The 27,248-nt window shown below is 39.2% G+C and overlaps 2 protein-coding genes across 8 annotated transcripts; both read right to left on the bottom strand.

Annotated features, from left to right (window-relative positions):
* Positions 1–4,932: 4,932 nt before the first annotated feature.
* On the bottom strand, positions 4,933–21,026 carry LOC111248767 (protein Wnt-4-like). The gene is made up of 8 exons (XM_022801673.2): positions 20,779–21,026; positions 17,884–17,991; positions 17,564–17,718; positions 11,050–11,239; positions 10,333–10,411; positions 9,918–10,012; positions 9,086–9,256; positions 4,933–6,655 (listed from the first exon to the last, which is right to left on the bottom strand). Exons 1-8 carry the CDS (start codon positions 20,892–20,894, stop codon positions 6,454–6,456), a joined length of 1,116 nt encoding a protein of 371 aa, XP_022657408.1. The 5' UTR covers positions 20,895–21,026; the 3' UTR covers positions 4,933–6,453.
* Positions 21,027–21,286: 260 nt separating this feature from the next.
* On the bottom strand, positions 21,287–27,228 carry LOC111249375 (uncharacterized). Of its 7 annotated transcripts, none has more exons than XM_022803166.2 (6): positions 26,814–27,228; positions 24,509–24,842; positions 24,114–24,182; positions 23,454–23,507; positions 23,076–23,289; positions 21,287–22,883 (listed from the first exon to the last, which is right to left on the bottom strand). In XM_022803166.2, the coding sequence occupies exons 2-6, from the start codon at positions 24,522–24,524 to the stop codon at positions 21,887–21,889; spliced, it is 1,350 nt and encodes a 449-aa protein (XP_022658901.1). In that variant the 5' UTR covers positions 24,525–24,842; positions 26,814–27,228; the 3' UTR covers positions 21,287–21,886. The 7 variants fall into 7 exon arrangements, with proteins under 7 accessions (XP_022658901.1, XP_086842262.1, XP_086842263.1 ...); XM_086986136.1 differs by lacking the exon at positions 26,814–27,228 and adding an exon at positions 25,862–26,010; XM_086986137.1 differs by lacking the exon at positions 26,814–27,228 and adding an exon at positions 25,862–26,010 and having other exon boundaries at positions 23,454–23,504.
* Between the last annotated feature and the right edge of the window lie 20 nt (positions 27,229–27,248).

The following is a 27,248-nucleotide window of genomic DNA, read 5'->3' as shown; positions in this document are numbered from 1 at the left end:
CACAAAAAGAATTTTGGATAATAGGGAAGCTGTCCGGAAATATGGAACGGCAACGACTATGCGAGCCCATTACATAGACCGACTGTTACAACATCTAAAATATCAAAGAACTTGTAAATGATACATCTTTCGTGATTTCGCTTTCGTAACTTCAAAGCTAAATTCAGTCTCTAAATAATTGCTTTAAATGTTACAAGCAGTAACAGTGCAGTAAGACGAAAACACGAGAGACTAGCTCAAAACCTTTATATACATGCAATTCTAAGATAAATACGTTTCAAAACAGCAAGTAAAAAAACTTGATTCATATGCGTATAGCATACTTCAAGGAGTACGTTGGAGAAGGTCAATGTAGCGGCAAAGAAGGTATCGGCAATAAACGCCGTTTCGGAGTTCTATAAAGTATAGAAAAATCTGTTCGAATTACGAACTTGCAGCTAATACTAATCATCTATATAACAAACAACTCTTTCGAGTTGTACATCTCCTACTGTCTCCGAGCATTGCAAAGGCAGTACCCTACGAAATTTAACTTATCCTGCTAGACTCAGTCGCTCGTCAACAATAATCTGCATACGTGCACCTACATCTTGGATGAACACCGCACACCGAGCAGATACACAAGCATCTGTTTTAAATCTTGAAATAAATACAAATTTTTTCAGAATCGTTCTTTTACAACACCAATATTCGCTAAAATCAATTGCACAAAGGGACACTTAGCACACATCCCATAACCACCGAGCTAGAGTTAAGCTACATTGGGTACCGTTGGACCGGCCGAGAACTCTTTTCCTTCCATGAACGAATACAGTGTCCTATTAAGGTAACAAGTGGTATGCTGCTAGACAAGGACGCCAGTACGGGACACTTTTATGAGTGACTATAAACATGTTCCCTCGAACTAACGACCAGATCTATGGCGGTCGTTGCAGCAGGTCACTTCCTAATCCAGTGGTGCGATCCAGGTCCAGGCCCTGGTTGCTGTCAGCCACATCTTTTGCACAGTTCCTACTTACTGAGAAGGCTGTCCAATGTCGCTTGTTCAACGTTATTAACTTTGTTAGAGCCTTCGGGTTACATGTTTTCACCACTATTCGCTCCGTCGAGGCTAATCTACCACTGTATAGTTGGTGCTATAAGCCATTTCTTTAGTCGGTTTCGTGAGCAGTAAGAAGCTTCAACTGCCGCTACTCGATGCGCTGTACCATCGCACAAAGAGGCGTAATCGGTGTTACTGCTAACAAGACAATTATAGGGGTAAAGTTTTAAAAATTTTGATTTTAAGAGAAGACAAGCTCATTTAGGTGCCTAAGGTCGCTTGCAGTTCTTTTGCTGAACGCGTAATGACACCCAGAACAAACTAAAATGATATTACTTACATTTTATCTTATCATACATAGACGACATCAACCTCCTGAGTTCCTATACCCTGGTAGTTCTTCAGCCAATAGCAGTATAAACGGCGTCTTGCCCAGAGTCTTGCTGGTGGAAGAATCACTCGAGGCAACAGATTGCGGTCCCACTACGTAGTTAGACCAATCCGTGTTCATCCCACACAGAGCAGTTTGCCAGAGCATTGTCCATAAGTGACGAAATAGCTGTAAATGTAGTCAATGCTGTTTCATCCGAGATTGTCCGTCACGTCCATTATGTGAAACAGGACGCTTTGCCAATGACCACATTTTCGAAACGTTCGAAGAAGCACTACAACAACAGAACAGACGAACGAAAAGAACAGTCAAACATAAAAATAAAAACGAAACTTCTTCTGTGTTCGGTGTTAGCAGCAGGCCCATAAGGTTATGAGCTTACCTTCTTAAAGGAGCATTTCGGTGCAGACACTTATGTAAAGCGTATTGTATCTGCCTCCCGAAATCCCGCTCTTGTAAACCTCAAACCTGGTTACCTTTTTGCGGATCCGCGACCCAAGCCCGTTCCCGTTAAAAACGTCTCCCAACGCATTGCAGCGTTTCTGGGTGCGAGTCTTTCGTCCGTACTTTCTGCACCTACTTTAGCTCGAAATCGCAGTACCTCACCATCACAACGATCAGTCGTGACAAAGTGTGCACGTTGCGTATGGGCCATCTCAGAGTAGCGTTCCTGTACGGTCCGGACTTAGAAAGCCACTTCTGGGCACAAGTGTAGTTTACCCTAACGGTTTTGGGCATAATCAGCGTTGTGGTCGATGGAGACGTTTTTCGGTGTTGATAAGCTTGCAATGAATCAAGTCCTGGAAAGTCATTCTTTTAAATAAACTTTTAATTGGTTAAGAGGAACGGCTTATCCTACTCACGACATAACTTACAATATGTGTACAGGGTACGGGATCTAAAATGGGCGCTTTCTCTTGTTTGATTTCTAGGACCGTATTTAAATAAAACAGATATTTAGCGGTTTTTTTTTTTAAGATGAGCTAAAAGTGTCATTATTGACGGCCATGTTTATTTGATGCAACGATTTTTCAGCTCGATTACAGCTCCAGTTCGGCTTCTAAATCGTTCACAGACTTGTTTCAAATGTTCCCTTCGCAGTTCTACGAGCGCCTTCTTGAAATGCGCAAGTAAGCAAGTTGGCATTTTCGTATGGAGAGTGCTTAAATTCTTGCCTGATAAGGCTCTATACATGCACAGCAATCCACCTCCTTTCAAATTTGAATTGTTCGATGGTCCTATCTGGCCGTCCCAGAGCATGGTCGTATTCTCAATCACCCAACCTGGGATGAATCGGCTTGCTATGAACCGGTGCACCGTCTTGTGGGAAAATGTATGATGTTCCTTTGAACGCACCAGCGACCCACAGCTGTAGAACCTTCCTTCACTGTATATCCCACTCAGAGTATGAATTTTGGCGGAACATTTGTTGATCCCCACAATTGGCGCTTTCTTTGTACTATGAGCCCGCCAACAATCTTTTCTGCAGTCGAAACTTCGCGTCGAAAAAAAAAGGTTCCTTCTCAGAGAAAGATCTAAAATGATGTGCTGCTAATTCATCTTTGACAGAACTAAGTAGCAAGCAAAACCAATTAAGTCTCTTGATTTTATTGTCCTTAGATATAACTTGTATGTCTGTTATGGCTTAGAACGCGTACCCTGACGTCTTCGTAAACAACCCGTGATACCGTACGCTTACTCAGAGCAAATTTATCCACTAACGCACTGATCGAACTAGAAAGGTCATTAGAAATGCACTTTTGAACAGCAACGGTTAACTTTGGAGTCTGCAGTGCTCTTTTTCCGTGCTGTGCTGGAACTGTTTTTGTCTATTCTTCAGCCTTATACTTATTTGCGACGCGGTACATTGTCGATCTAGGGTGGCACAAGTCTGTAGTCTCAATGGGAGTTCGCATAGTACGTACACATTGGACAATAGCTGACCTTCGCTCAAATTTTGAAATTGACGCATCCTTATTCGCAATGATGAGTCTTTTCTTTTGTTGTAGAAAGTACTGGTTTCTGTCTGCTGCAAAGAACATGGGATGAACGTATGCCCGTTAGAGTAAACATCCTCCCACAGTTTGTCCTAATTTAGGTGCCGTACCCTGTGCCTAATGCACCTCACGTATTATTTTTCTAGTTTGATAACACCATGGAGAAAACGATATGACTATATCGCGTTAGAAGTACCCAAACTATAACCTTTCGTATTCTCTTAATGAAGGACGGGTGAAAAGATAATCCTTGTTTTAGATGGAGTAGAAAATACCAGTAAAGTATTACACCCAATATCGCTATTTTGCCACGATGTCGGAGACACGTGACGCAATACGTTTCGTCGTTTGTTACAATTTTTAGCGATTGCTGTTTCTTTAAGTGGAAAAATTTAATTGACATAAAAAGTTTGCAAAGTGTAACTCCAAATAAACTCCGTCGCTCAAAGAAACTTATAACAATTAGTTAATGATTACAAGTCATAGCGTGTTCATTGAATACCGTGACGTATGCATAAGTTGAGTAACTATATGCTGATAGTATATTTCGAGCTGGTCCACGTCGAAGGGAAAAGTGCCGTCGTCTAGAGTGTTACCAGATTGCTCTGCTGTACGAAAACCAGATACGTTAATTCGTTTAGGGAGAGCGCCGTTTATATCCTATATATAAACGTCTGTGACAAAACTAAAAAAAAAAATGGTGCTTTTTACTGCACATTTTTTTCAGATAGTTAAATCAGTAAAAAGTAAAAGGAAACTTTATGGAAGACCTCTTTTGTACGTCAGAATTAAAGGAGTAGATACAACCCGTCGTTTCAAAATGTGTATCTATTTGTTATTAACTAATTTTTTGCCAAACTTGCATTAGCTGGATCGCAGCAAAAAGATTCGCATTTACAGATACTAAAAATGCCTGTCTTGTAGTATATTCACTGTTAAACAGGGCAGGACCTGGTAGATCGTTGTCTTATTTTAGGGTGAAAATGCAATGTCCATATGAAATACTGGTGGCCCACATATACCCTGAGAGCTATGGTAAATGTATTTAGTTGATGCTAAATCTAATTGAAAAGTGTCCATGTATCTTATGACCTCGTCACTTTAGTGTAACGGCTAAACGGGCTACGTATTTGGGTGGCAGCCATTTACGCCTAGGGCAAATTGGTACAACTTTCGACAGAACCGATAAACTATGTAAAAGCATACTGGGCAGAGGCCACGTTTGTAGAAAGTAAAAAGCCCGTTTGCGACCTATAATAGCTTCTCCATGTTAGCAAAGCTTCGTAGAACGCGATGACTAGAACCTGACTAGCTGATGTACTGGCACCTTTTCCAATAGCTCAAAATAATGAATCTAAGATACCTTTTATCGAATAATATTGGCTTGTATCAAGACTTGCTTTGAAACAGGCGATTGTTCATTGCCAGGACAAAGTGAACTCCTAATAGCAGCAATTTAATGGTGTCCCGTCGTCTTTTTCTAAAATTATGATACCGATCACTCAACCGTAGATGGATTTATTTATTGAAATTTATTTTTCCAGTTTTATGTAATCATGCTGCTCTATAGACTTCGACGCAGTTAGCTTTGCCATATTATGCAAGTATCTTTCGAGTATATCAAAATCGCAAATAGGTCATGCTACTATGGGTATTTAGTTGTCATTCGAGGCATAGGATATATAATACAATGCCACCATCGATTCTGTTCGAACGATTTTCAAGCTGTTCTTTGCAACATTGGAGTAATATTGAACGATGCTCCTTTGTTGTTCAATGGTCTATGTCAAATCGATGAGTCCCACTTCGGTCCTTTTTCCAATTTACGATTTATCTAATGGCAGGTCAAATGTTGCTGGAAGTGATTACGTCACATACACTACGGGTGATAATGCTCGTACCGTATAAAATTAATATGTGATTTGCTATAGTACTGTATACTTCGTCCAACTGACCGCGAACGAGAATTTAACGTATCATATATAAATCGTATCGTAAAGACAATTTTCAAAATGGCGCTACGCTGGACACTCTTTTTTTGCATAGACTACATGAATGGCCCACACATAGGCCGACAAGCAGACTATGTAATAATTTTGATTTTTTTTACATCATTCACAGATATATATATATATATATATATATATATATATATATATATGGAAATAGTGGAATGTTGAAATAAAATGAAGGAACGCTATGCAGAACAATCAAAGTGATTGATATGGATATGTGCTGCTTCGGTAGTATTTGGAAATTGTATGCTTATTGTATATTGCAACAGTTGCAACATTTCAACAGAGATAAACTCGTCGAAAAGCGTGAGGCCATTGAAGCCTGGTAAAGTAGACCTCGCGTTCTGATAAAGTTCAAAAGATACTTCCTTTTCAGATGTGGTTCGTTTGCTAATATCAAGCTCAGTAGTTCGCTAGTTGTTAATGATCGCTTGAATCGAATACTGAGCACGTAGGAAATGACTACTTATAATTAGACTGTTCTGATAAAACTTAAATATCCTTAATTTTAGAAAGGTGTCGACTCAAAGCAAATTTGTGGCAAAATAAGTTCGTGTGATCTAAAGAAGTTTACCATATGGTTTTTTCCGACTGCTTGAAATATGATTAAGAAATTTTTCATGGAATACGGGTTTCAACTGACCGACATTGAAACTTACACAAATCTAGCCCTGACGACAAAGAGTTTGTGTGATGAGTCTAAATATCTGTGAGTCACCGACATCAACTTAGAAAAAAGGTCGTTGGATGTGTGGCCGCTTCTAGTCGATCAGGCTGTTAACGGTATAATGCGACGCATGCGGGCCTGATATTGTGCCTTTTTGTGAGTTGTCGCCTATTTTACATCAGATTGGTGTTCACTAATCTGATTATCTAGTCTTGTAATCGGTTTAAGTTAGCCGCTAGTAAACTTCTTCTAGGTTATGTCAGTTTCAGTTGGAAATATTTATCTTCGCATTATAGCATATCAGTGTAATGTGGGAATTTCTCTGAGGGCCACTTCGTTTATCACTTGCAGAAGTGTTCAACCTTCTTGACTCGACAGGTTTCGCACTTAACCTCACAGCACCACACAAACTTGCAGTTACATTTCTCATCAACTTCTCGTACGATGGTCACGTAGCCCCGTCCGCAACACAGCAGACGGCATCCGTCAAGTCCGTAGCTTGAGGCGTTACAAGCTCGTCCGCTAGTGCCATACACGCCTAGCCTGGAAGAAAGGAATGAGCATGATGAAAAGAATTGCTTGATAAATTTTCGTTCATTTCACAAGTTTCGATTCGTTGTTAGAGATCATTGTTGCAACCAGGCTTGAATGTATCGACAACCATAAAAAACTATAGCGAAAGAAGACCTCAGTCTGTTTTATGATGTTTGCCACGGTCTCACGAGTAATACAACTAGAAATTAAAAAACCTTAACGAAAAAACGAAAAGGGCCATATGTTGGTTTTTCAGTGCAAGCCTATTCAATCGCATTAATTATTTAGCTTTTTTTTTTAAATCATAAGTTCTCTGACGTTACGGAACATGCTTTGTAACAATGACAAAATAGGACCAGTCATTAGGAATGCCGTTTCCGGCAGATGCACTATATTACACTGGGATATTATGCATACAATTTTTATTCAGTATACAAACTATCAGTAATACTTACAGAGTTCTCTGCGATACTGGCATAACTGGGTATACCGCCCACCAACCCCATGATTATGATATAGTTTTCGCACTCAAGGGTTTTTATTATGACAAAAAAGTTGACAGCTTTCTATCTTGCTGGCCATATAGTACGCAGTTTATATGAGAAGCTGTGGAGGTTATAAAAGTTTAGAAAAAAAAAAAAAAAGATTGGCCCAATTGCGGACTCATTAGAAGCACTGAAGCACATTGCTTTCATCTGCAATCTTACCATTAGCATTATACTGGTTTCTAAATCTGTTTTCGTCGTTTTCTGCAGCTGCTAAATATTTAAATAGACTTGTATTATAGTAAAGAATGCGGCTCTCTTAATGTACATTATAACTGTTCTAGCAATGAGGAATGTAAAGCTTTGCCATTTGCAGGCCAAATCATTTTTTTTTACTATTGCATAATGTTTTTGAAACAATGTCAAATCTATGATTCTTATAAACTTCACTAAAGCCAATCATAGTTCTTTCTGATTATGCGAATCGACTTAGTCATGTATGCCATTTGAACAATTGAAGCCCATATAATATACTTTTCAACCCCTAAGATGATAATTTATATTTCTTCCGGACTAAGGTAGACCCAGAAAGTCACCACAACAGGCCAGAAATACCAATCAGCAAAGAACACAGCATCCACTCTGTGGGCCCCTCCCCCATACTTTTACTATGCATTAATTTTGTTAGTTCAGTAAAATTCGGTAGAACAAATTTAAATCTTTCTATGACTGGATCAGAAGCTGGTATAAACCACTTGTCTCTACCAGCCCTGTTTTTGGAACAACGACATTTATCCCAATGAAATTCGCTGACTTCGACTAAAAATGTCAATAAAAAGTACTCAGTCCTTTAGTAAGGCTTCACAAGCCGTTTTTCTCAAAATGTACGAACATTTATTTCAGGCAATTTATATAGAATGCATGTCTCTCTCGTCTGCAACTGGTTTGCAACAGCAATCAATGAGTATCAGACCTCGTCATAGCTAAACTAAGTTCTTAGATATCATATACTGTCACTATTTTATGTCTATGTATTCAGCGTGGCTTATTCTGCAAAAGCAAGCGTTAGATTCTACAGTAGTCTTTCATGCGATTAGATTTAATCTGAAAGGGTCAGAACACGATCGTATTTTCACTTGGTAACGTAACATAATCGGGTAATCTGGAAAGCGAGCAGTTTGATCTAAACACTTCAGACACTGTAAACACATTTTTAAACACTGTAATACCTTTAATATTACCGTGTTTAAAAAAATAATTATAAATAGAAAAAGAATCAAATATATAGACGACTATTGGTGAGTTAGTTCAAGGAAATGGGAGAGCCACTCAATTTTTAAAAGCCTAATGTAAAAGCAAAATTAAAATGACGTTTCTTTTAAAGCAGTAGTATTATGTAAAAACACTTTTTGGACGTTTTACATTACAACACTATTATATGTAAAATTGTTGCCTTTTTTAATGAGAGAACCGTAGGTGAACTGTATTTTCACATACTAACACTCTACGCTAATTTATCATGACACTGTGATACATACTATACATTTTGTATGAATAAAAAAAAAAGTGAAAGTACTATCGCATTGCAATTGGTCGTCATTGAACAAATAAATGTGTCATCTAATAATGGTCTTAAAATGGCTCAAAATGATCGCCTACGTATTGGATACCTAGGACAAACATAAACATATATCAATATGCGTACTATGAAATATAAAAGTGCGCACATCTACATACACAGTAGTATGCCACTAACTATGTAATAATGTTAAGACCCATATTACTAGAGCTGGCCTGATCAGTACACTCCTATCGATCTCACAAGCCGTTGATGCTTCCTTAAATAATGGTATCACTCTACAAGTGAATAACGGTGCTACGTAATCATTATTATCCTTCATATGGCATCATCAGAGAATGATGGCTATGAAATGTACGAGGATTAGCAACTAACGTTTCATTCTTTTGGCAGTAGTCCGGGCTATCGTCGATGTAGACGAGATCCTTTTTGCCAGGCCGTTTCACTTCGCGCATTACTGGCTTCAGTTTTGCCCTGCCTCGACTCAGTGAAGCTTGCACCTGAGTTGCCCCATCATAACGCTGCATCAGCTCTTCCCCTATGGCTCTGAAATTTTTTAGAATGAAAAAACAACGCGCTAATGCTTTTACTTTTCTTACACCTGCAAGATACGACAAGCGAGATTTGTCAACAAATTCAAATTGGATTTGAATTATTTCATTTTATATCAAAAAAGAAGCAATAGCAAATATATATATATCAAATAATTCCATGGTTTTGGCACCACCTCTAAGCCACAGAATCTCATATTTTTCATACATCAAAGAGACGTGTCGAAATGTTCCTTAAAAGATTTACTGGAAAGCGAAAAACCAATTATCCCAGCCACGGCAACCGTAAAACATTTCAATATTTCTCTAATTACTTTGCTATACCGACGTTCGTTTTGCTTGCGTAATAAAAATGTACTTTGGCATATATCTTTTGCGTTTTGTGTTGAGCCAATTCAACTGCTTTATACAATTGACTCTAAAACAACCCTTTGTAGACTGCCGGAGCTTATACAGGGAGCACCATTGGAGTACTCAGTTGTCTCACTCCGTTAGTCTCGTTAACATGTGAGAATTCAAGTAAATAAAGCGCTATCGTGCCATCTTCAAGATTCAAATATATCTAATTTAGTAACATTTTAATCCAATACTAAATACTGGATATTAATAAATAAATAAAATAAAAGATCATTATTACAGTTTATAGGCGTATTTACCGAAACTCCTTGAGACGCCTCCAGCACACCTGCAGTGAGCAAGAGCCTGAGACACCGTGACATTTGCAGGCTAATTCCAGATTATTACGGAGAGCCTAAAATACACGTGATCCATAATGACTGATTTTAGATACCACTTTAATAGATTAATTTCAACACTTCATACTGGCAGAAAATTTTGCTTTACTACTTTCTAGGCCGTAAAATTAACGACACATTATTTCTGTGAATCTATTCAAAGAAAAAGTATGAAATCAAGTAAGAGTCCACCGCACTCTTTCGAAAAAGTCGTGAAGATACGAATCAAAGTAACTACTGCCCCTTTATAGTACAACAAAAATATTACTCCTCCGACATGATGCATAAATAAACATTTGTGGAAACATCGTAGCCACCCAAAGCCAATATGACTTACTTTTCGGCCTGCCTCGTTATTATGAAGATTCATGAGACCTTGTGCGCTGCCTGTATCTTCTCCTACGTCCACAAAATCCCTATGATAATAATTTTTTTCATTATATACATATTCACATAGATAACAAACGAGAAAAAAGATATGTTAAAGGTATCATATCACGTTCTTGAATTGGAAAGGTAAGTTTTCAAAATTAGTGTCCGAAGACACTATATTTTTACTTATGCAGTCGTGTGTCATTAGAACATCACGTGATTTTCGCTATATTTATTCATTTAAAATCAACAAAAGCACCATATTTATTTAATAAACGGAATATGTGTTTTATTGAGCAACATAGAATCCGTTGCTTTGTTACTAAATTTTTCTACCTTTTACTATATTTCTGCTTAATTTAACTTATTATAATTTGAAAAAATGTTTACCTAATAAAAGCATACAGAAATATATATATATGTTTAATAACAATAACGTATATGATATAATAACAATGACATACATCGGTACCGTTGTTTTAAACTAAAAACATTCAAATTAACTACAGATAAAGCGCTTATTGTGTTTATGGAAAATCAAACAAAAATAAAGAATCCATCATTATCGAATTTAGAAGATGAACAGCATTAGTCAACTAAGCAGCATTTATTACTTAATAATGCATCATTTATTGTGCCGCTATGGTAGCTTTTATATACAAACTGCATATGAAGATTTTACCTGGAGAATCGAGCGCCATAAGCGACATCTTCGGAGCAGCCACCCCATTGCCAGCGGCCGCGAGTGCCTTTCGAGCGAATGGCGGAGTCGCAGCCACACTCATGCAACTCACCGCGGCTGCACGCGCGCGTAATTGAGTACGCGACTCCCGCAGAGGATATCGCGTGCACGAACGCCTTCTCCCGACTATCTATCAGTTGCAGCGATAGTAAAAACGAGCATGTATATAGATTAGACGGTACAGAAAGAAGATCTTAGCCTTTTTATAAATTAAAATAAAAAAAAGGTACGTGGAACATTTTGCTTAGCAACGGTACACATTTTCGTCTTTCGAACCATCCGGTTCCACAACATCTACATTTGCGCAGATCTCCATTTTTGTCTGCTGTGAAACCAAGTTGAGTGGATCATTTACATACATTGAAGGAGTGTATTTGTATGTTTTTTTGTAAACTTACCCATACACAAACGTTTTGTACTTAGTCAGATTTTCTAATTGCTAAAGGAGAACCTTGCTACAAAGGCCTGGTATGAAATACTTTTTTATTTTGTTAAACAATGAAAAATGTTAAACAGGTAAATCTTAGAATTGAAATTTCGCGTGAACTGATTTAATCTTTGTGCCTTGGCCTTTAGGTCATACTTACAGTTTATAGAAACGTTTCATTTGCACGCTACAGCTTAGCCCTGTGCAGTTCTGGCACTCTTCGGGACTAGGGCTAGGTTGGCATTTCAGCAAATGTGTAAAGGCCCACAGCAATGGGATAGTTCTAAAGATACGTTCGTATAAAGAAAGGCAGAAAAATAATAAGATTATGAATGGTACAAAGGTTTTAAATCTAAGAAACAAACACATACTTGGTTGATGACCCACTCTTGACCATGGTGATGTTTTTGAGCTTTGTTCTATAAAAGCTTTATTTATATAATTATTCCTGTAGCATTAAATATGATTACTCACTAAGATTAGCTACGTTTAGCCAGTGAGTGCTGAGAATGCTTCCTTTTCAATTGGAGTACTGGCGCTTCCTTCTTCACATGCTGCATATTAAAGCACGTTATTGAAGGTAAGGATACAAATGGCTAAAATAACAATTTTGCTCTGTATGTAATACTCATCTACCAGTGATAGTTTAATTACGTTTTTGAACTTCGATGCAACTCTTGCTACAAACATAGTCAAACCCTAGTTTTACTACAGAGCTATAGATAGGCAGGAGTGAAGGTACAAGACGTTAAGGTTGTCGTGTAAAGTGAAAGGTGTTAACAGACGAACTCTAAGTTACAAGTATTTTCCTGACTGTAACCCTGAGCAAGGCTGTTGTTGTGTTTAAAAAACTAGGACGAATCGCATACAAAATATGAAAAAAAAAACTCCAATTAAAGTCGTGTACAACATAAGCTTCATTATTTTCTTTATATAGCCGCTAATATACATGTTCGTGTATAAGTTATGAGCACAAGTTAGCAGTCGGCTGGTCAGGTTAGAAAAAGACAGCTCCAGGGTTTCCCGGCTAAAAGGCAGGTGCAAGTTGGCTAATAACAACCAGTTTCACTCCATCCTTCTCCAATCCCTTGCCTCGAATTCGCATTTCGGGCGATGTTAACTTATGTCGACCAGTCGAGAGGGAAAGTCGGACTGTGGCTGACAGTTGCCTGTCCCCTGGTAATGGCCCTGTCATTAGGAGAAAGCAGAGAAGACGATTGGCATTTTACCTCAGCACAGGAGACACTCCACTTTATTAGGAGCATTCAAGCTAGTCCTATATTATGTGCACTTATATTACCCCGCGAGGTAGCCGCGCTATGGCAACAGCCGCACGAATAAAACGATAGAGAGTTAACCCGGATCGCCTGCACAGCCTTAGCAACCCAGCAAGTCCTCGGAGCATCTTCTCCGTCGTTTCTACGGCCATGCAGACAGTACAGACTAAAGATACATTTAGGTTGCATTTAGCTACGATGCCAGCGAGTTGGTGAAGCCGTAGCTAGTAGCGGCTGCGGGAGCGGATTTAGATAATTGCATAGGACGAGCCAAGCTACGGCGCTAGCTCAAGCCGTGAGCGAACATCACGACTAAGCGAAGCAGGCATTGTTTGCCGCTGTTTGTGTCTTCCTGCTTCAGACCAACGCTGCCTAGTGGCAAACATCGTAAAAGTGGGCTGGACAACTCTGGTCAAGTGTAGCGCTAGGTCAGTCATATAATATGCATTCTCCGTTCCTGTGTACGTGTGGGTGGGACAGCAAAACAACTAGAATGGGCAATAAGTTATTATTGAAATCAACTGTGTACATAGATACATGGCAATGCCGTAGAGGGCGACCGTATTTAGTTGTGAAGTCAACGGTAATAAGTAATTACAGGAAGATCTCATTCAGGAGGAAGCCCCTATCTTAGGATTGATCCGTTGGAAATAGTTGATTTTGCCCCAACTTTCCAATATGCCAAGTGTCACACGTATTCTTACGTTTTAATACCGCAGGAGTAAACCTATATGGACCATGTCAACTCTTGTATACATAGACGATGAGCAACAACTATCTATATTCCGTTATGTGTCGTAGAGTGACTTGCTTTATTTACTGCCGTTTTACTTTCTGTAATAGCTTCTAATAAATTAAATCTTTAAATGGTCTAAATCAAAAGATCGCCCGCAATTAAGGCTTACTTAGCACTACAGCTAAATAGCTATTACACGGAAAGTTTATTATATTTGCCTTAAATTAGTAATTTATTATATCATTAAATTGTAAATATTAATTATTTTTCTATGAGAATTGCGATCACATTATCTTCATTGACGCGATTATCATCGAATTGTTCTAGAAGTCGCTTCCGCGCCACTTGAATATTCAAAATAATTACCGTACAGGTTCGACTGAATCCGACTTTTAGATAATTTGCACCGACATAAGCTGTAACATTACCTCAGTACAGGTGAGTCACTGACATGACAATCTCCACCAGGGCCGCCTTTCGGGCGACCAAAAGCATATCGTTGGCAGCAGAAGCTAGGATAAATGAGAAACGACTCTAAAGCTAGATATATCGCTACGGATCAGCTACATGAAAGATAAGAGTAAGCATCAAGGAACTAGCTAGCAAGTGAAATACCAGGAAACAGCTTCCTTACGGATAAACACATCGGGGCATCGAGCCCCCCTGGCTGCCTTATATCGAGGATCTCAAATCTAGCGAGCACGAGCGGGCTGTGCCAGCAAGGGCGGGGGTCAGGCCAAACACGACAACGGACTTGGACAGTCAAAATGGTCCTGAGAGAGGACAGTGATCCGCGCCCTCATAAAAGCTGATTTCCCAATTTTCCTCGCCATCTTCTTTTTCAGCATGCTTAAGTACTGACATCAGGGCATGTCTTTGACTCGAACAAAGCACAATAAAAACTTATTTTCTCATATGAAGCCCACCGCTTCAGGATTGCAATACAGAGGTCACTATATGAGACCACTAAGAGTGCAATTTAGATATGGCCATCAATTCAACAGCACGTAAAGGACAATTTACATTGTTTTCGATGTGTTATCCGTATTCTTAACAAAACACTTAATAGAAAACGGCAGGATCCGTATTTTTGTGTGCAAATATAAGACTGAACGATTTTTATACTAAAAGAAATTTAATCCCTATATATATGTTAAGAACTATCATTTAATTTTATTTACCAGGGGGCAAGGTTTGCAAATTCTTAATAAGTAAGGAAAATTCGAATCTCTAAGAAAGCTATTTATTCTAGAATAAGTCTATCATAAAACACTTGAACTTACGATATTACCAATCTTGTAAGTAGATCAATAGTAATAAAATCCTTGACTTAATATCAGCATTTTTCTGAAGTTACACCTGACGATTCTGGACGTCAATCTTTAAATGTTGCCAGACAAAAAAATCGCAATTAACGAAGGAATTTTAGTTTCACCCCGTCCCAGCTGTTTCTAGGAATGACTATATGCCAAGTCATAGTTGCTTGCTTTAATGCATGAACCACGCCTCTGCAGCATGACAGGATAATGCACTTCAACTGAACTATTACTAATTCCCTGTGAAGTGGGGTTGTAGTAACATGTTGCCTTTCATAATTAGAAACACTTAGTAAGGTGCTATAGGTTCGAAGCTGAGCGTTGATACCTCATTTAATAGTCAAAGATATCCGAGGCGTATCTGAAACAGCAATATCTACTCAGTGACAGCAGCACACTTATGAATTTAGGTTTTTTTGGTAGTTGGTTTTTGACGCAGTTAGCCGCAGTCCTTCTGTATGTAATTTTATTTGTTCTCGTAGTGACAAAAGCATACTATACCGAATCCCGAACCGTCCAATCAGTCGGAACGTGACTTACAGAGTAAGGCTCGTGAACCAAGTCAATCTTCGTTCCCAGTCATTGCAACTCTTGTTGCTGTGATGGCGCTGGCTCGAGCTATTTTCATCTAGCATTGCATGGCACAGAGCGGATACGGGACGATATGGGGATATAAAGGGAGACTGTCGGGGGGGGGGGGAGGCAAGGCACAAAATACTTTGAGAGTCGGGACAAGTAGTAAAATATGGAAAGGGGCCTGATGGGTAAACGCCTGACCGTGGAGTTATAAAAGCTGCCTTTATGCTGCCTCCGCCGTCACGCGGCTAAACTACAGTGTCCGAACAATCTGGTCGTCGCCTTATGTTAGCCCCCTATACCCCCAAGCTTCTACCCTTCGCCTGGTGATCTGAGCCCGCCACTGTAGCTTCCGGTATAAACGCCTTATAGCGATTATTAAGAGTTACGCATCATGCTCCTAGCATGCGTCCCATCAGTCCCCTATACCTATATCAACCCTAAGGCTTCAGTCTGGTGGCATCGGTCAAGCCAAGCAGATTGGCCTGATCGGTATAGCTCCTTCTTTTGTCCTAAAACCAGGGACAATACTGTGCCTAAAGCAGACCGTGGGCGAGTATTGTAACTGTAAAAGTACTAGGTACGTTTTAGATAAAATATATTTAAACGTAGTGTTGAATTAATAGAAGTGTTTTCGTTTTCCAGTTTTTTTGAATTATTGAAACAAGGTTTTTACTCCAGCTAATAATTTACGACGAGTGAAGTTAAAAGAGATACGCATGAGAACCGATTAACGTACGAGTAGTTGAATGATGAAGGGAAATTCAGGTCGTCAGATCTGTACCGTAAAGAAAAAAACTAACTTCAACGGAAAAGCCCAGTACAAAATCTATTTCTCGGTCAAATTTAACGCTATATCCAAGATATGTCTAAAATGACCAGTGCACATATTCAGTTATAAGATATAATTGTTGCTTGTTTCTTTTGACAGCAGGCGACCCACACCTATTTCACACAAGAGATTCGTTGAATTTGTAAAGTATATATCAACATTCAATGCCGCTTTACTATATAAAATCATCCTGAGAGTATGGCTAACGCTGCACTATTATCTGCTCTCAATATATCGTAAACTTGCCTCGATTGCCCTGTTGGAGAGTTCGCCTTTTACGCAGCTATTTATAACCAAAGATTTTAGGCTCAACATGAATCCTCTCAGTCGGTTTGTTTATACAGCCCGCGCGTATTTCCTGTGAGCCCTGCACTACCAGCTCAGCTTATTGGCAAATGTAATTGAGGTGAACAGAATAACTATAAAAGCTATGAACAAAACAAAAGCTACTAAACAGAGCAGAGAATCTCCAGAGGAATCCTGTTCATGAGCCAGTCAGATGGAGAAGTGTGCACTGTGGTAGTTGCCTCTGGAGTAGCATCTGATGGACTTCAGGGCGCCGGGCCAAGGCAAGACTTTACTGCCGACGAGAGTTGGATGCATTCAGCATCTGAACTAGCAATATCTCAAGCTTGCTGCTTCGAGACCTGTTTTGGGTTGTCAGTGAGGACACAGCTCCAAAGAAAAACCCCAGAGACCACTAAAGCGACCCCGAAGAACATCCTGCTCGCCACGTTTTAAAGAGGGAGTGAGCTCGCGTAATGCTCAAGCTTTCGATAGACAAGGGTTTACTGGAGTTCATCCAGTAGTCTTAGATATCTATGTACCACGAGTCGCTGTTCACAACATGCGTTTCTTTGTGGGACGACCGAACAGAACATTTGGTTCAGGATTTGTGTACACTTGTACACACCATTTCAAAGCTACTATGCAACTGGAAGTAAAACTAGAACAGTCGTGCAACGAAATGGCATTCATAGCCAGTTTCGTAACTAGGTTGCGTCGCAGCATCACATTAAGTACAACACCCGCTCAACAATTGCGGTTAATTGATACAACTCGAAAAGCTTTAATGGAAAGTCGATCCGACACTGTAATGGTAAGTGATTGAAGATATTTGTTGTACTTATAAGAGCGATCGATTCTTGCATGTAAACCATATCATAAAATTACCTTATACATGGACTCCTATTAATGCGTAACGAAGCACAACGAAATCCCTTTGATGAAAAGCAACTTCGTTACGTTCATATGTTTACGCTTGTTAAGCTTGTATCGGCTGGTACTCACTGATACTCAAGACACCTCCAAAGACCTTCGTGTCCTCCGGTTGCGTCGAGCAGTTCCATCGACTCATGCGAAACTGTCGTTGGCATTCTTCGATACCCATTTGAGCACCGCGGCCTATAGTTTCCAATGTTGGCCGTTTGAGAGAGCAGATATCCCTGTAGAGGTAGAACGTGCACGTCACATATCACATTTTTGCGCATGCCCTTTGAAAACGACGAAGTAGGAGACTGAAGAACTGTGGTCAAGCCCTGTACTACTAACAGAAATAATGACACTTGAAACAAGCAAATCAGGGTTAATATATACATTTTGAGTACAACCTGCTGCTGTGTTTTATTGCAGGGCTTAGATGATGTCTGCAAAAATCATCGAAAGACGCTGCAGCCGGAAGGGACGTCTCATCCAGGGCCGACGGCATTCCCAAGTACCTAAAAATGTTTAAAAAAAAGCCTGTTAATAATAACGTACTTGTATATGCTTTCGTGTTATGGGTTAACCGTACCCATAGTTTTGTAGATAAATGGGGCAAAAGTACTTCAACGTGTACACACCTATGGGCATCTTGTTCTCGCGAGATAAGTCCTCTAGCAAGCCAGCGTTGCCCAGCTGGCAACAAATAGGACCCTTGATTCAAACGACTAGTACTGAATACAGGTTTCAAGTATTTCATTTGATAACGACTGTTTTTGCTCCATTTTAATAGTAATTTACGGTTATAATTGACCATCAGCTCACTTCTATGCAAAATACGGAGCGTTTGTAAATACCTGGTTATGAATCCCAAATCGCCTGATTTTTGTTATAGATTCTTCTCGACTTAAGATGGAGATCATACGAGACATATAGTAAGTGAGGCGCTTTCTGAGCTGTAAAAACCTCCATAATAATACGTCTAAGAACTAACAGCAAATACTCTATATTTGAAACGACATCTTGAGTATATCTGTCCAACTTCAATCAAATGTGATTCGTGAAATAAGTAGTGAAATAAAACCGAAAATAAATTTATTAAGGCCCCTGAAAGCCTTTTTCAGACATTTATTTTTAGCGATCACCCTCTTAGGCGCCTTAAATAGCATAAAAAGATGGACAGAAGCACATTTTTAGGAAAGCTGTACACATATAAGGAAAATGTGAGTCTAAGCGAGTCGTTTTTCTAAGCTACTTATGTGTTCTAATTGTCATTATCCCTGGTTAATTAGTTTTATCTCAGCCAAGATCGTAATATGTAGTAATCTTCAGGTATTTTGTGGTAATTATCAAGATAAATGTTTGCACTGATTCTTGTCTGTCAATGATGTCAGATGGTGATTACATTAAAAACATAATACTTAGCAGAAAATCTGTACAAGCACCATAATTGATACTTTCTTTTCGATACGATATGATTGAACAATTCAAGGCTGTCTGTAAAATATTTTACGGTCAAAACAAAACGCAAGCTAAAATCTGCGTGCCAGATAGACTGCCAAGGAAAACGGGTAATTTGGTCGACATGTGCCCACTTTTTCGGATATTACTTGCAAGTCTTATCCACACTTCCCTACGTGTGTGCTTCGTATTTCGCCTATTTTAGCTCCAACTCATCGCTTGAAGTCATCGCTCGATTTATGGCTTCGCGCGCCAAAACCGCCAACGACTTAAAATATTGTCGCCTACGGGGCTGGCGAACCGGCCATAATGGCATATAAATTCAAGTCATAAATTTGTCCCTGTATGACCTAGATTGGGCGTTCGCTTGGTTGATTGTCCAGTCCAGGCGTCCAAGTGTCCTGTCGAACAAAGATACCTCCTCGCCAGGCCAAGCCAGGCTCGCCACTGTGTTCAGAATCACTTCAGCTGGAACCGTGGCGTACTACTGTACCACAAGCAAAGCAGCTGTTCCTTCTTTTTCTTGGGCTGTATATTATGTCCTGAGCATGGTTCAGTTTTATATTCAACTCATGTAATACAAAAGTCGATACAAATCATCGCCATCAATGTCTACCGCAACCGCTAGGAGCACAGGCAACATCAACGAGGCTAAACAAATCTTTTAAACAAAAAGTCAAGAGAATATTGGCTTGTACATGTACGAATTTTTTAAATGAATTTTTTGTTGGATGGCATGGTATTTTATGGATACGAAGAATAAAAATAACATATCCGACATCTATTATACAGTATAGAATCTTTACAAAGATTAATTTACAAACAAATTGGAGCTGCGTTGTCATCTCTTTGAATTAAAAATCAGTGTGATTCAAATTCTGCTTTATAGAAATGAGACGTTTTTATGGACAACTGTATTTTTTTTTCTGCAGCACTCCGTCACCGGAAGATTCTTAGCAACTACACCAGTTAAAGCGTAACAATCGAACTGAAAAAACATGATGTCTAGAAATTGGTCATGGCATTGAGAAATTACAATTCTTATTAAAAAAAACTATGCGAGAAATATAGCCGGCATCCGCAGAATAAATCCAGTGTCGAACGTCTTCGTTTTTGACCTAATTCCAACGCTTAACTCATGTTAAATTAAATCACAACTAGATTAATCTAGAATCTAACATCTTTATCAATAATACTATCAAACAGAATAAATAGATTTTATATATTAACGATAACTCATTAATGACTATTCAGCCTAAAAAGTCGGGTTAGAGGGTCTCCGCAGAGACTAAAAGGAACTCTTACTTTTTAATGGGCTTTGTTTTTAATTTCTTTAACAATTAATTTCTTAAGAATATAGCTAAAAATCTTGCCAGTGCGGGTCCAGTGATGTGGGTGTGCTTATGCGTATGACGACTCAAAATAGATAGAAACAATACTCCTCAAACTGAGCCTAAGGCTTTTCCGTCCGTCTCTATGATTTAACTTAAAGAAAAGAAACCTTTTCTTGTTTGTCAACCGTTATCACATACCCAATCTATATAGACGTTTTTACTCTTGCAAATCGTATCGCTCATTAAACAGTTTTGTCTTCAACGCTGTCGCTAATTCAAAATATGGTGTGATCATGATGCTGCTCTAGTTTTGGCCTATATATTTTTTGACGATAACCAAGAGATGACCAGGTACAAGAAGAACTGCCTATCTTATTTGCTGCCTTGTAATGAATCACCGAAATTGCTCTACTTTTAAGTATTGAAGTCCATTAACACTTATCTCAAATGCCATAATAGACAATGCAAGTCGTTACAAAGTTATCGCGACTGCGCGGATAAATAACTCACCACCAATTAGCATGCGAGCTATGACTTAATTCGAGTACGATAACCGCCACAACAGTCCATCCCGGCCGATGCATTTCTGTACCACTCCTAACACCTTCAAATAGACCAAACGACATCCACTACTTACAACTTCTTCTGTCTACAATGAAGATGTTTAATCAGTGTGTCTAACACAAATTTTCTTTCACTCAATCTTCGGACCTAGGAATCTCGGAGTACTTAGTCTTCGGAGGAGCAGAGCTATTGCTTGGCGGGCTAGCGAAAAATGCCGGCGCCTCAGGAAGTCTGGTACCTTCCTAAACTGTGGCGCCCCCTCCTGGCTTAGAAGGAAATCATCCAGGACATAAGCTGGTCACAACAGGAGGAAAGAGTTGGGGCTGTATCGAAAACTTACCACGAATCCTACTGGCAAACACACTAAAACTCGCCATTTTCACCTCAAAAAACTACAGCGTTTGCTATTGTGTCGCATGAATATCGAGAACAATAAAAGAAGAACACCGAAAAATACTGCCATCTAATTTTTATTTGTCCGTCGCTCTGCTTTTTTGGTTTTTTCAAGTATCTCTGTGAAAAACTCAGAATCAGTACAAATGTCACTGTTTTGTTGATTTGTCACAATATACACCTACAGTAGAATACCATTTATTACAGAATATAATCAACCAACTTAATTGCTTCATCAACTCCATGGCAGTGTGACTTGCGTTCCTGGTCTCATACAGGTAAAGCCAGACGACTTGTTAGGTACATATGAGTTCATAATAGCTGTTACAATTTAAAGTTAGTAATGCTACTTAGCACGAGACTCTCCCATGAAATAAGATCTATTTCTAATTTTGGTACTCTTACGCACGTTCACTAATACTTAGTGTAAATTGCACTCATTCGCTTGATGTATGGTCATTCTAGCTGTGCTCACACTTAGGGAACGGTTCAAAATTCAAGCATTCGCTACATCCTTATTGAAATTAAATCTATCGTTGCGTTTTAACCCTCCGACCACGAAATGTTTTATCAAATTACACATGGTATAATAAAAACAGAATAGTGACAAATCCAAAAGATTATTTTCCTAGCTGCCCACTTCACTTCGTTTAATTGCGCCCTAAGCAAACAACTGTTCGACAAGCACCTGCGCTCGTTCGCGATCGACATCTCCATACACGTTAGTCGCAAGCGCCGCGTCAATAGCTGCCTGTATTGCTGATGGCGAGAATACGCCCATACCTAAAATGACATCCGTGACGTCGTTTAAGAAGTCCACGTATGCATTAGACTCTTCGTTAAGCACGCTGTTTTCCGACTCCATCGGAGGGACATCGTGTGTCGTATCGGCATCGGATACTTCGTCACAAGCCTCCACGTCTGGCTCCACCGAAGGCGAAACTGTAGCCTGCACTTCGGATACGATAGGAACGAGGCTTGAAAGAGACATAGACAGCCCCTCCTCTGCGCAAATTCGTAGGGCAACAGACTTTTTATCCCCCGGATGATTGACTTTTGAGGAGCGTGACCGCTTTTCACTGCTCACCGTAGACACCGATTCCGCTGGAATCTCTTGTGACTTTTTAACTGTTAAGGATGAGCTAACTGTTGAAACTGTACTGGCAGTGGATGGCTTTGCTCCCTGTGCAGCTTGGTGACGGTCCGAAGACTTCGACGACATTGATGATGATTTTGATGAAACTGATTTTCGAGCTATCGAATAATGAGATGCTTGACTGCCATTTGCAGAAACATTGTCAGAACTGTCATCTGACCTACTGTTATCGTGGTCATCAGCTTTTGACGAAGTTGATGAACCGCTTGCCGAAGCCGATGATCCTCCATCACTCGACGATTGGGAGCTTGTAGATGCCGTAGACATTCCTTCATGACCTTCATGAAAGGTTCCTTCATGACCTCGCGCTTCTGTATGCTCAAGGGTCTCTGCCGAAGCCGAGGGTTCTTCACTGGAGATGCTAGCTTTCTGATAAAACAATGGCATCTTACGTAACTTCGATTCCGCTGCAGGGACCCGCCGAACGATTCGGGGGTATGACGTTGTGAAGGCGGAGGCATGAAGGTCCATCACGTCTAAAGATAGTGGTTGCGAAGGCTCTCTGGGATGAAATCGGTTTGCAAAAAATAAATATTAAAATATATGAGCATGAATTCGAGGAGCAGGAAAGAAATAAAGTCAGATAATCAATTGATGAGGAAAAGATATATGTCCAAGCGTGATCAGCTTCTATAATATATTTAGACTCAACAGGAATAACTGTGATTAGTAGAACAACATTTGATTTACATACATTTTATGAGCTTTTCGTAGATATGGGAATCGTTTCTTTGGGGAAAATGGAGTCCGTTTGTAATTAGTGAGTATGAGGAAACGTTCTATCCTCTGCTCTATTGTGGCATCTTCAGATGAAGTGAACTCAGACAAGTTCCAATATCCGGGAGCTTCGGACGAACCCGTGGCTGGTGAACCGGCCGACATAAGCTGTTTACGTAATTCATTTTGTTCTATTCAACACATGAACAAAATTATTATTAGGAAATCATTGAGGCACTTACTGAACTTCTGTTCGGAAGGACCTAAGGAATATGTTAAGTACCCGGTATATGTTATAAGTCACATGAAAATGACTTCGATCATACAAAAAAAAGCTCATACTTGAAATACTCACTTCCCAGGTAGCTTCCAAACATGCACTTTGGCGTCTTGTTGTCCACTCGCGCTACTACCAAACAAGCAGTCTTGTTAAACGAATGATTCAATCTCCACTGAACAATTACTAGCGTAGAAAAGATGTTAGAGACATCATAAACTGGATGTAGATAAAAAAAAAATTGGATATAGACCAACAGAGTCCAAAATGCGTAATATTCATATCAGATTGGCCGTGACCAAAATTTTTATTGCTGATTCGTAATATGTATTTAAAAAATATTTATTGTAGTGGTTCTCTTGCACCGATTTCCGTAAACCATAAACTAAACTACTTTCGAATTTCCTGATGTAACTAGAAATTATAATATATTTAATAGATGGAAGTGTAAGAAAGTTGGATTTACTACTGTTTGCCACGAAAAGGAACACACAATAATATAATCGCTATAATATATTACGGAATACCAGCAGATATGACTCTAAAGAGATCAAGCTGCCATGAAATAGATGATATAGATATATTCTAGTCGCATAATATTATGCAAAATTGTGTTCTCCGTGACATGCGAGTTTGGGAAACTTGTTCCCACGTTTCTAGCGGCAGCCAATACACAGAACCCTTAGCGTCGCTTTCACACCGAGAAATTTTTGTCAGATATTAAATAAAGCCAATTACCTTTAACTCTTTCTACTCGTTCATACAGTCGATAGCAACGTTCTAGAAATATCCTCTCCTCTTCGGCTCCTGTAAGACATGCAGGTAGAGATTTGGATTGGTTAGACTGTGACTGTTTGTTAATAAAGCAAGTAGTTCACTAACTATAAAGAAATTTTTTTAGCGACTTTATGCACAGACTCACATTTGTAAATTTTGAATCACGAACATACAAAAAAAAAATACTTTAAATTTATCGAAAACATCTAACAGGCATTGCTACGCGGATCCGAAGCCAAAGAACGTTCGAAGAGCTCAGTTTGAAACCAAGTATTGCCTAGATCATGCAAGGATGCTCTGTAAAACAATTGTTGCATTTCCAAACGGCAAAACCGTTTGTGGTTATGTTCACTCACGTGCAAAGGACGTCATGCTTCCTTGTTTATTTTTCCGTTACCAGGGTAACTGTCCAAATGGGGCTGGCCGGAAAGCGCGCTTCACCGGCTCTCTCTGAGTCAGCCCACATCAGATGTGGACTCCGATTCAGCGAGGTCTTGTGAACTTAGATCCATTGCCATTTGAGACGCACGACAGTCAACAGTTAGCAAGTCGGTATACGAGGCCAGATTGGGGTGATAAAGGTGACCGTAGGCTCGACTAGGTTATAGTGACTGTCCCCATAGTTTGAAAGAAGAGTGGATCAGCAAGCGGATATCCTTCCTATTCTATGAGCGTGAATACTCAACTCCACTAAGTGAACAAAAACAAAAGAGAAAGTTGTGATACAACAAATAAAATTAAGAGAGTATAGCTCTAAACGTGCATTGTTGACAGATAACAATTGCTATGAGGTTGGGACGCTTCGCAACTGGTGGAAACTGCTGCTAATGCATAATTTTATATATATATATATATATAAATATATATATACATACACACAAAACTGGAACAGAGATTTGAAGATTGAAAATTGATTATTTAAGCGGTTTATGATTTGCTAGCTATTTAAAAGTCATTTAGTGATCTTAGCTATAAAGACAATTGAGTTCAGCACATCTTTATTATACAATGGATGTTTTTTTAAAAAATGCCATTTAGTATAATCGACACTCTAGGGAATATTCATACAAATTGGTTGATAATATTTAATTTTAAGACAGAACAACACTGCCAGCTGTATGTATATGCTCTCTTCAGCTAGCTGCTCGCTTAACCTGTTAGCCTAGTTTACCTAACCACAAAATACCGCCAGGAAACACTTTCCTCATGGAAAACAAATTTAAACGTTTGAGTTAATATTTAAATCAATTCCGAACCACAGTCCAAGCATACGTGGTCCGGGGTTCAATAAGTGGACATCCCATAGTACCAAGCAAGTACCTTATCAGTAAAGTCTGGCCCATATAATGCATTAGCTTTTAAACTTACGGCTGTAACTTGTAATTCTAATAATACATATCCTAACAATTTGACTTACTATTGTCTGCTACGAAACACAACATAAAGTAGTACAGCCGCTATGAGAAAGAATATTGAAAACAGGTCCAAAGAGTGGCCAACACTACAGATTACTGCGGTTAGTCAAACGCCAAAGCAAACTATCGATTATGACATCAATGATAAATTCCGGTGGAACTGCATTCGATAGTTATCTTGCAAAAGAGCACGAATTACAACAGATTTTCTAACGTTTTTCAAGATACATATAGCTTTAACGTACACCATATTAGATTAAATTCGAATTACTGCAGTAGCCTACGATACCATACCATCAAGCGTAAAGGTCCTTTCAGGAATTAAAAGGGAAATGTAAGTGATTAACCACAAAAGCGAAGTCGTAGAGCCCTAGCCTGGATGAGGACGGTTTCATTTTTTTACCTAGTCCATTCGATATCGTCTAAATCAGTATCTAGTTATAACCAGGTTCGATATCTGTTAAAGAGGAAAAGGAACTGCAGCGCCTAAGAAGCTCGAAGAGCAGACTTGCCAAAGGTTATTTTTCACGCAACGTACAGACGCGATATAGCAATCAAGATAGACAGGTTAGTATGACAGTGTCTTGCATTTAATTGACCGCAATCTCAATGCTGTTCAATATTATAGAGAAATACGACCCTTTTCTGTAAAAAAGATACAACTACGAGCAGCATTCAAAGATAATTTTTAACTGCACCTCTAGAGGAAGTCATTGTACCTTTTAATGTATATGGACATCATGTCTGTTGATTACCGAGTGGCCGAAAACAATAGTTATCAACAAAGAGAACAATTTGAATGATTGAATTGAGTAAAGTAAAAATCCTAAGGTTTTTCGTGACAGTACGCGTCTGGACTTCATCAGTAATTGTAACTAAAATTGCCTGATCTTCATTTCAGCACAATGCACTTGTGCGTTGAGAATAACATGCCGTTCTTGACAGACAATTGAGCGATACCATTGGCAGTTTTTTTAAAAACAACGTAATAGGATTGACGACATTGAACTTGCTAAAATATCTTTACATAATCTGTATATTAACCCGTTTAGCTTACAGTGGTGTGCATTTATGTCTGAAACAAATTTTGAACGTTTGACAGCGGCGAGACACAGTTTACTTGAAACACGTCTAAGAAATGAGAATGTGTCGCAGTAAATACGACCTCCATTCTGACACGGAAGGACCTGTGATTTAGATAGGACCTAAACCAATCTAGTGTCAGTGTGGGCAGCAGAGTACTCACCTGATCAAACAGCAAAGTATGATCCATTAACTTCATTTTGATCGGCGTCTGATTGAGAAATAAACTTTAATTTATCCAAGAGACTGGTGGAAATGAAACAGCCGTAACATAAAATCTAGTGCAGAACCTCTTAATCCTATTCAACATATGCGAATGTATCTAAAGACTGGTATAATAATCGACGTTTTGCGTTTACATCATTTTGTGACCCCTATAATTATAGAATTACTGCCCACTCGAAAGTTTTAAAAAAACTCAACGCTAATCGTGTGAGTTCAGGCCATATTAGCTGACGGGGTTAGACCAGTCAAAATTACCTATTTTGCTTATTATTAGATATGGTCTTTCACCATCTGGTAATCAAGTCTAGCTTCTAGTGAATGCGTGTACGGAGCGACCACTTTCTGTGTAAACGCGAAATAATCATTAAGCTAT

The sequence above is a fragment of the Varroa destructor genome, unplaced genomic scaffold, assembly GCF_002443255.2.
Source record: "Varroa destructor unplaced genomic scaffold, Vdes_3.0 BEIS01000004.1, whole genome shotgun sequence".
NCBI lineage: Eukaryota > Metazoa > Arthropoda > Arachnida > Mesostigmata > Varroidae > Varroa > Varroa destructor.
The sequence above is the reverse complement of the archived record's forward strand: the minus strand, read 5'-3'. Positions and strand labels throughout refer to the sequence as shown.

Coding starts and splice junctions, on each gene's coding strand:
- LOC111248767 (XM_022801673.2), bottom strand. CDS start 20,894: ATGTCGTTTGGTCTATTTGAAGGTGTTAGGAGTGGTACAGAAATGCAT. Junction 9,257..9,917: donor AGGCGTCTCAAGGAGTTTCG/GTAAATACGCCT, acceptor AAAAAATTTCAG/AGCCATAGGGGAAGAGCTGA. Junction 6,656..9,085: donor TACTGCCAAAAGAATGAAAC/GTTAGTTGCTAA, acceptor CCTTTCTTCCAG/GCTAGGCGTGTATGGCACTA.
- LOC111249375 (XM_022803166.2), bottom strand. Junction 23,508..24,113: donor ACGAGTAGAAAGAGTTAAAG/GTAATTGGCTTT, acceptor CTTGTTTGGTAG/TAGCGCGAGTGGACAACAAG. Junction 23,290..23,453: donor GTTTGGAAGCTACCTGGGAA/GTGAGTATTTCA, acceptor TGTGTTGAATAG/AACAAAATGAATTACGTAAA.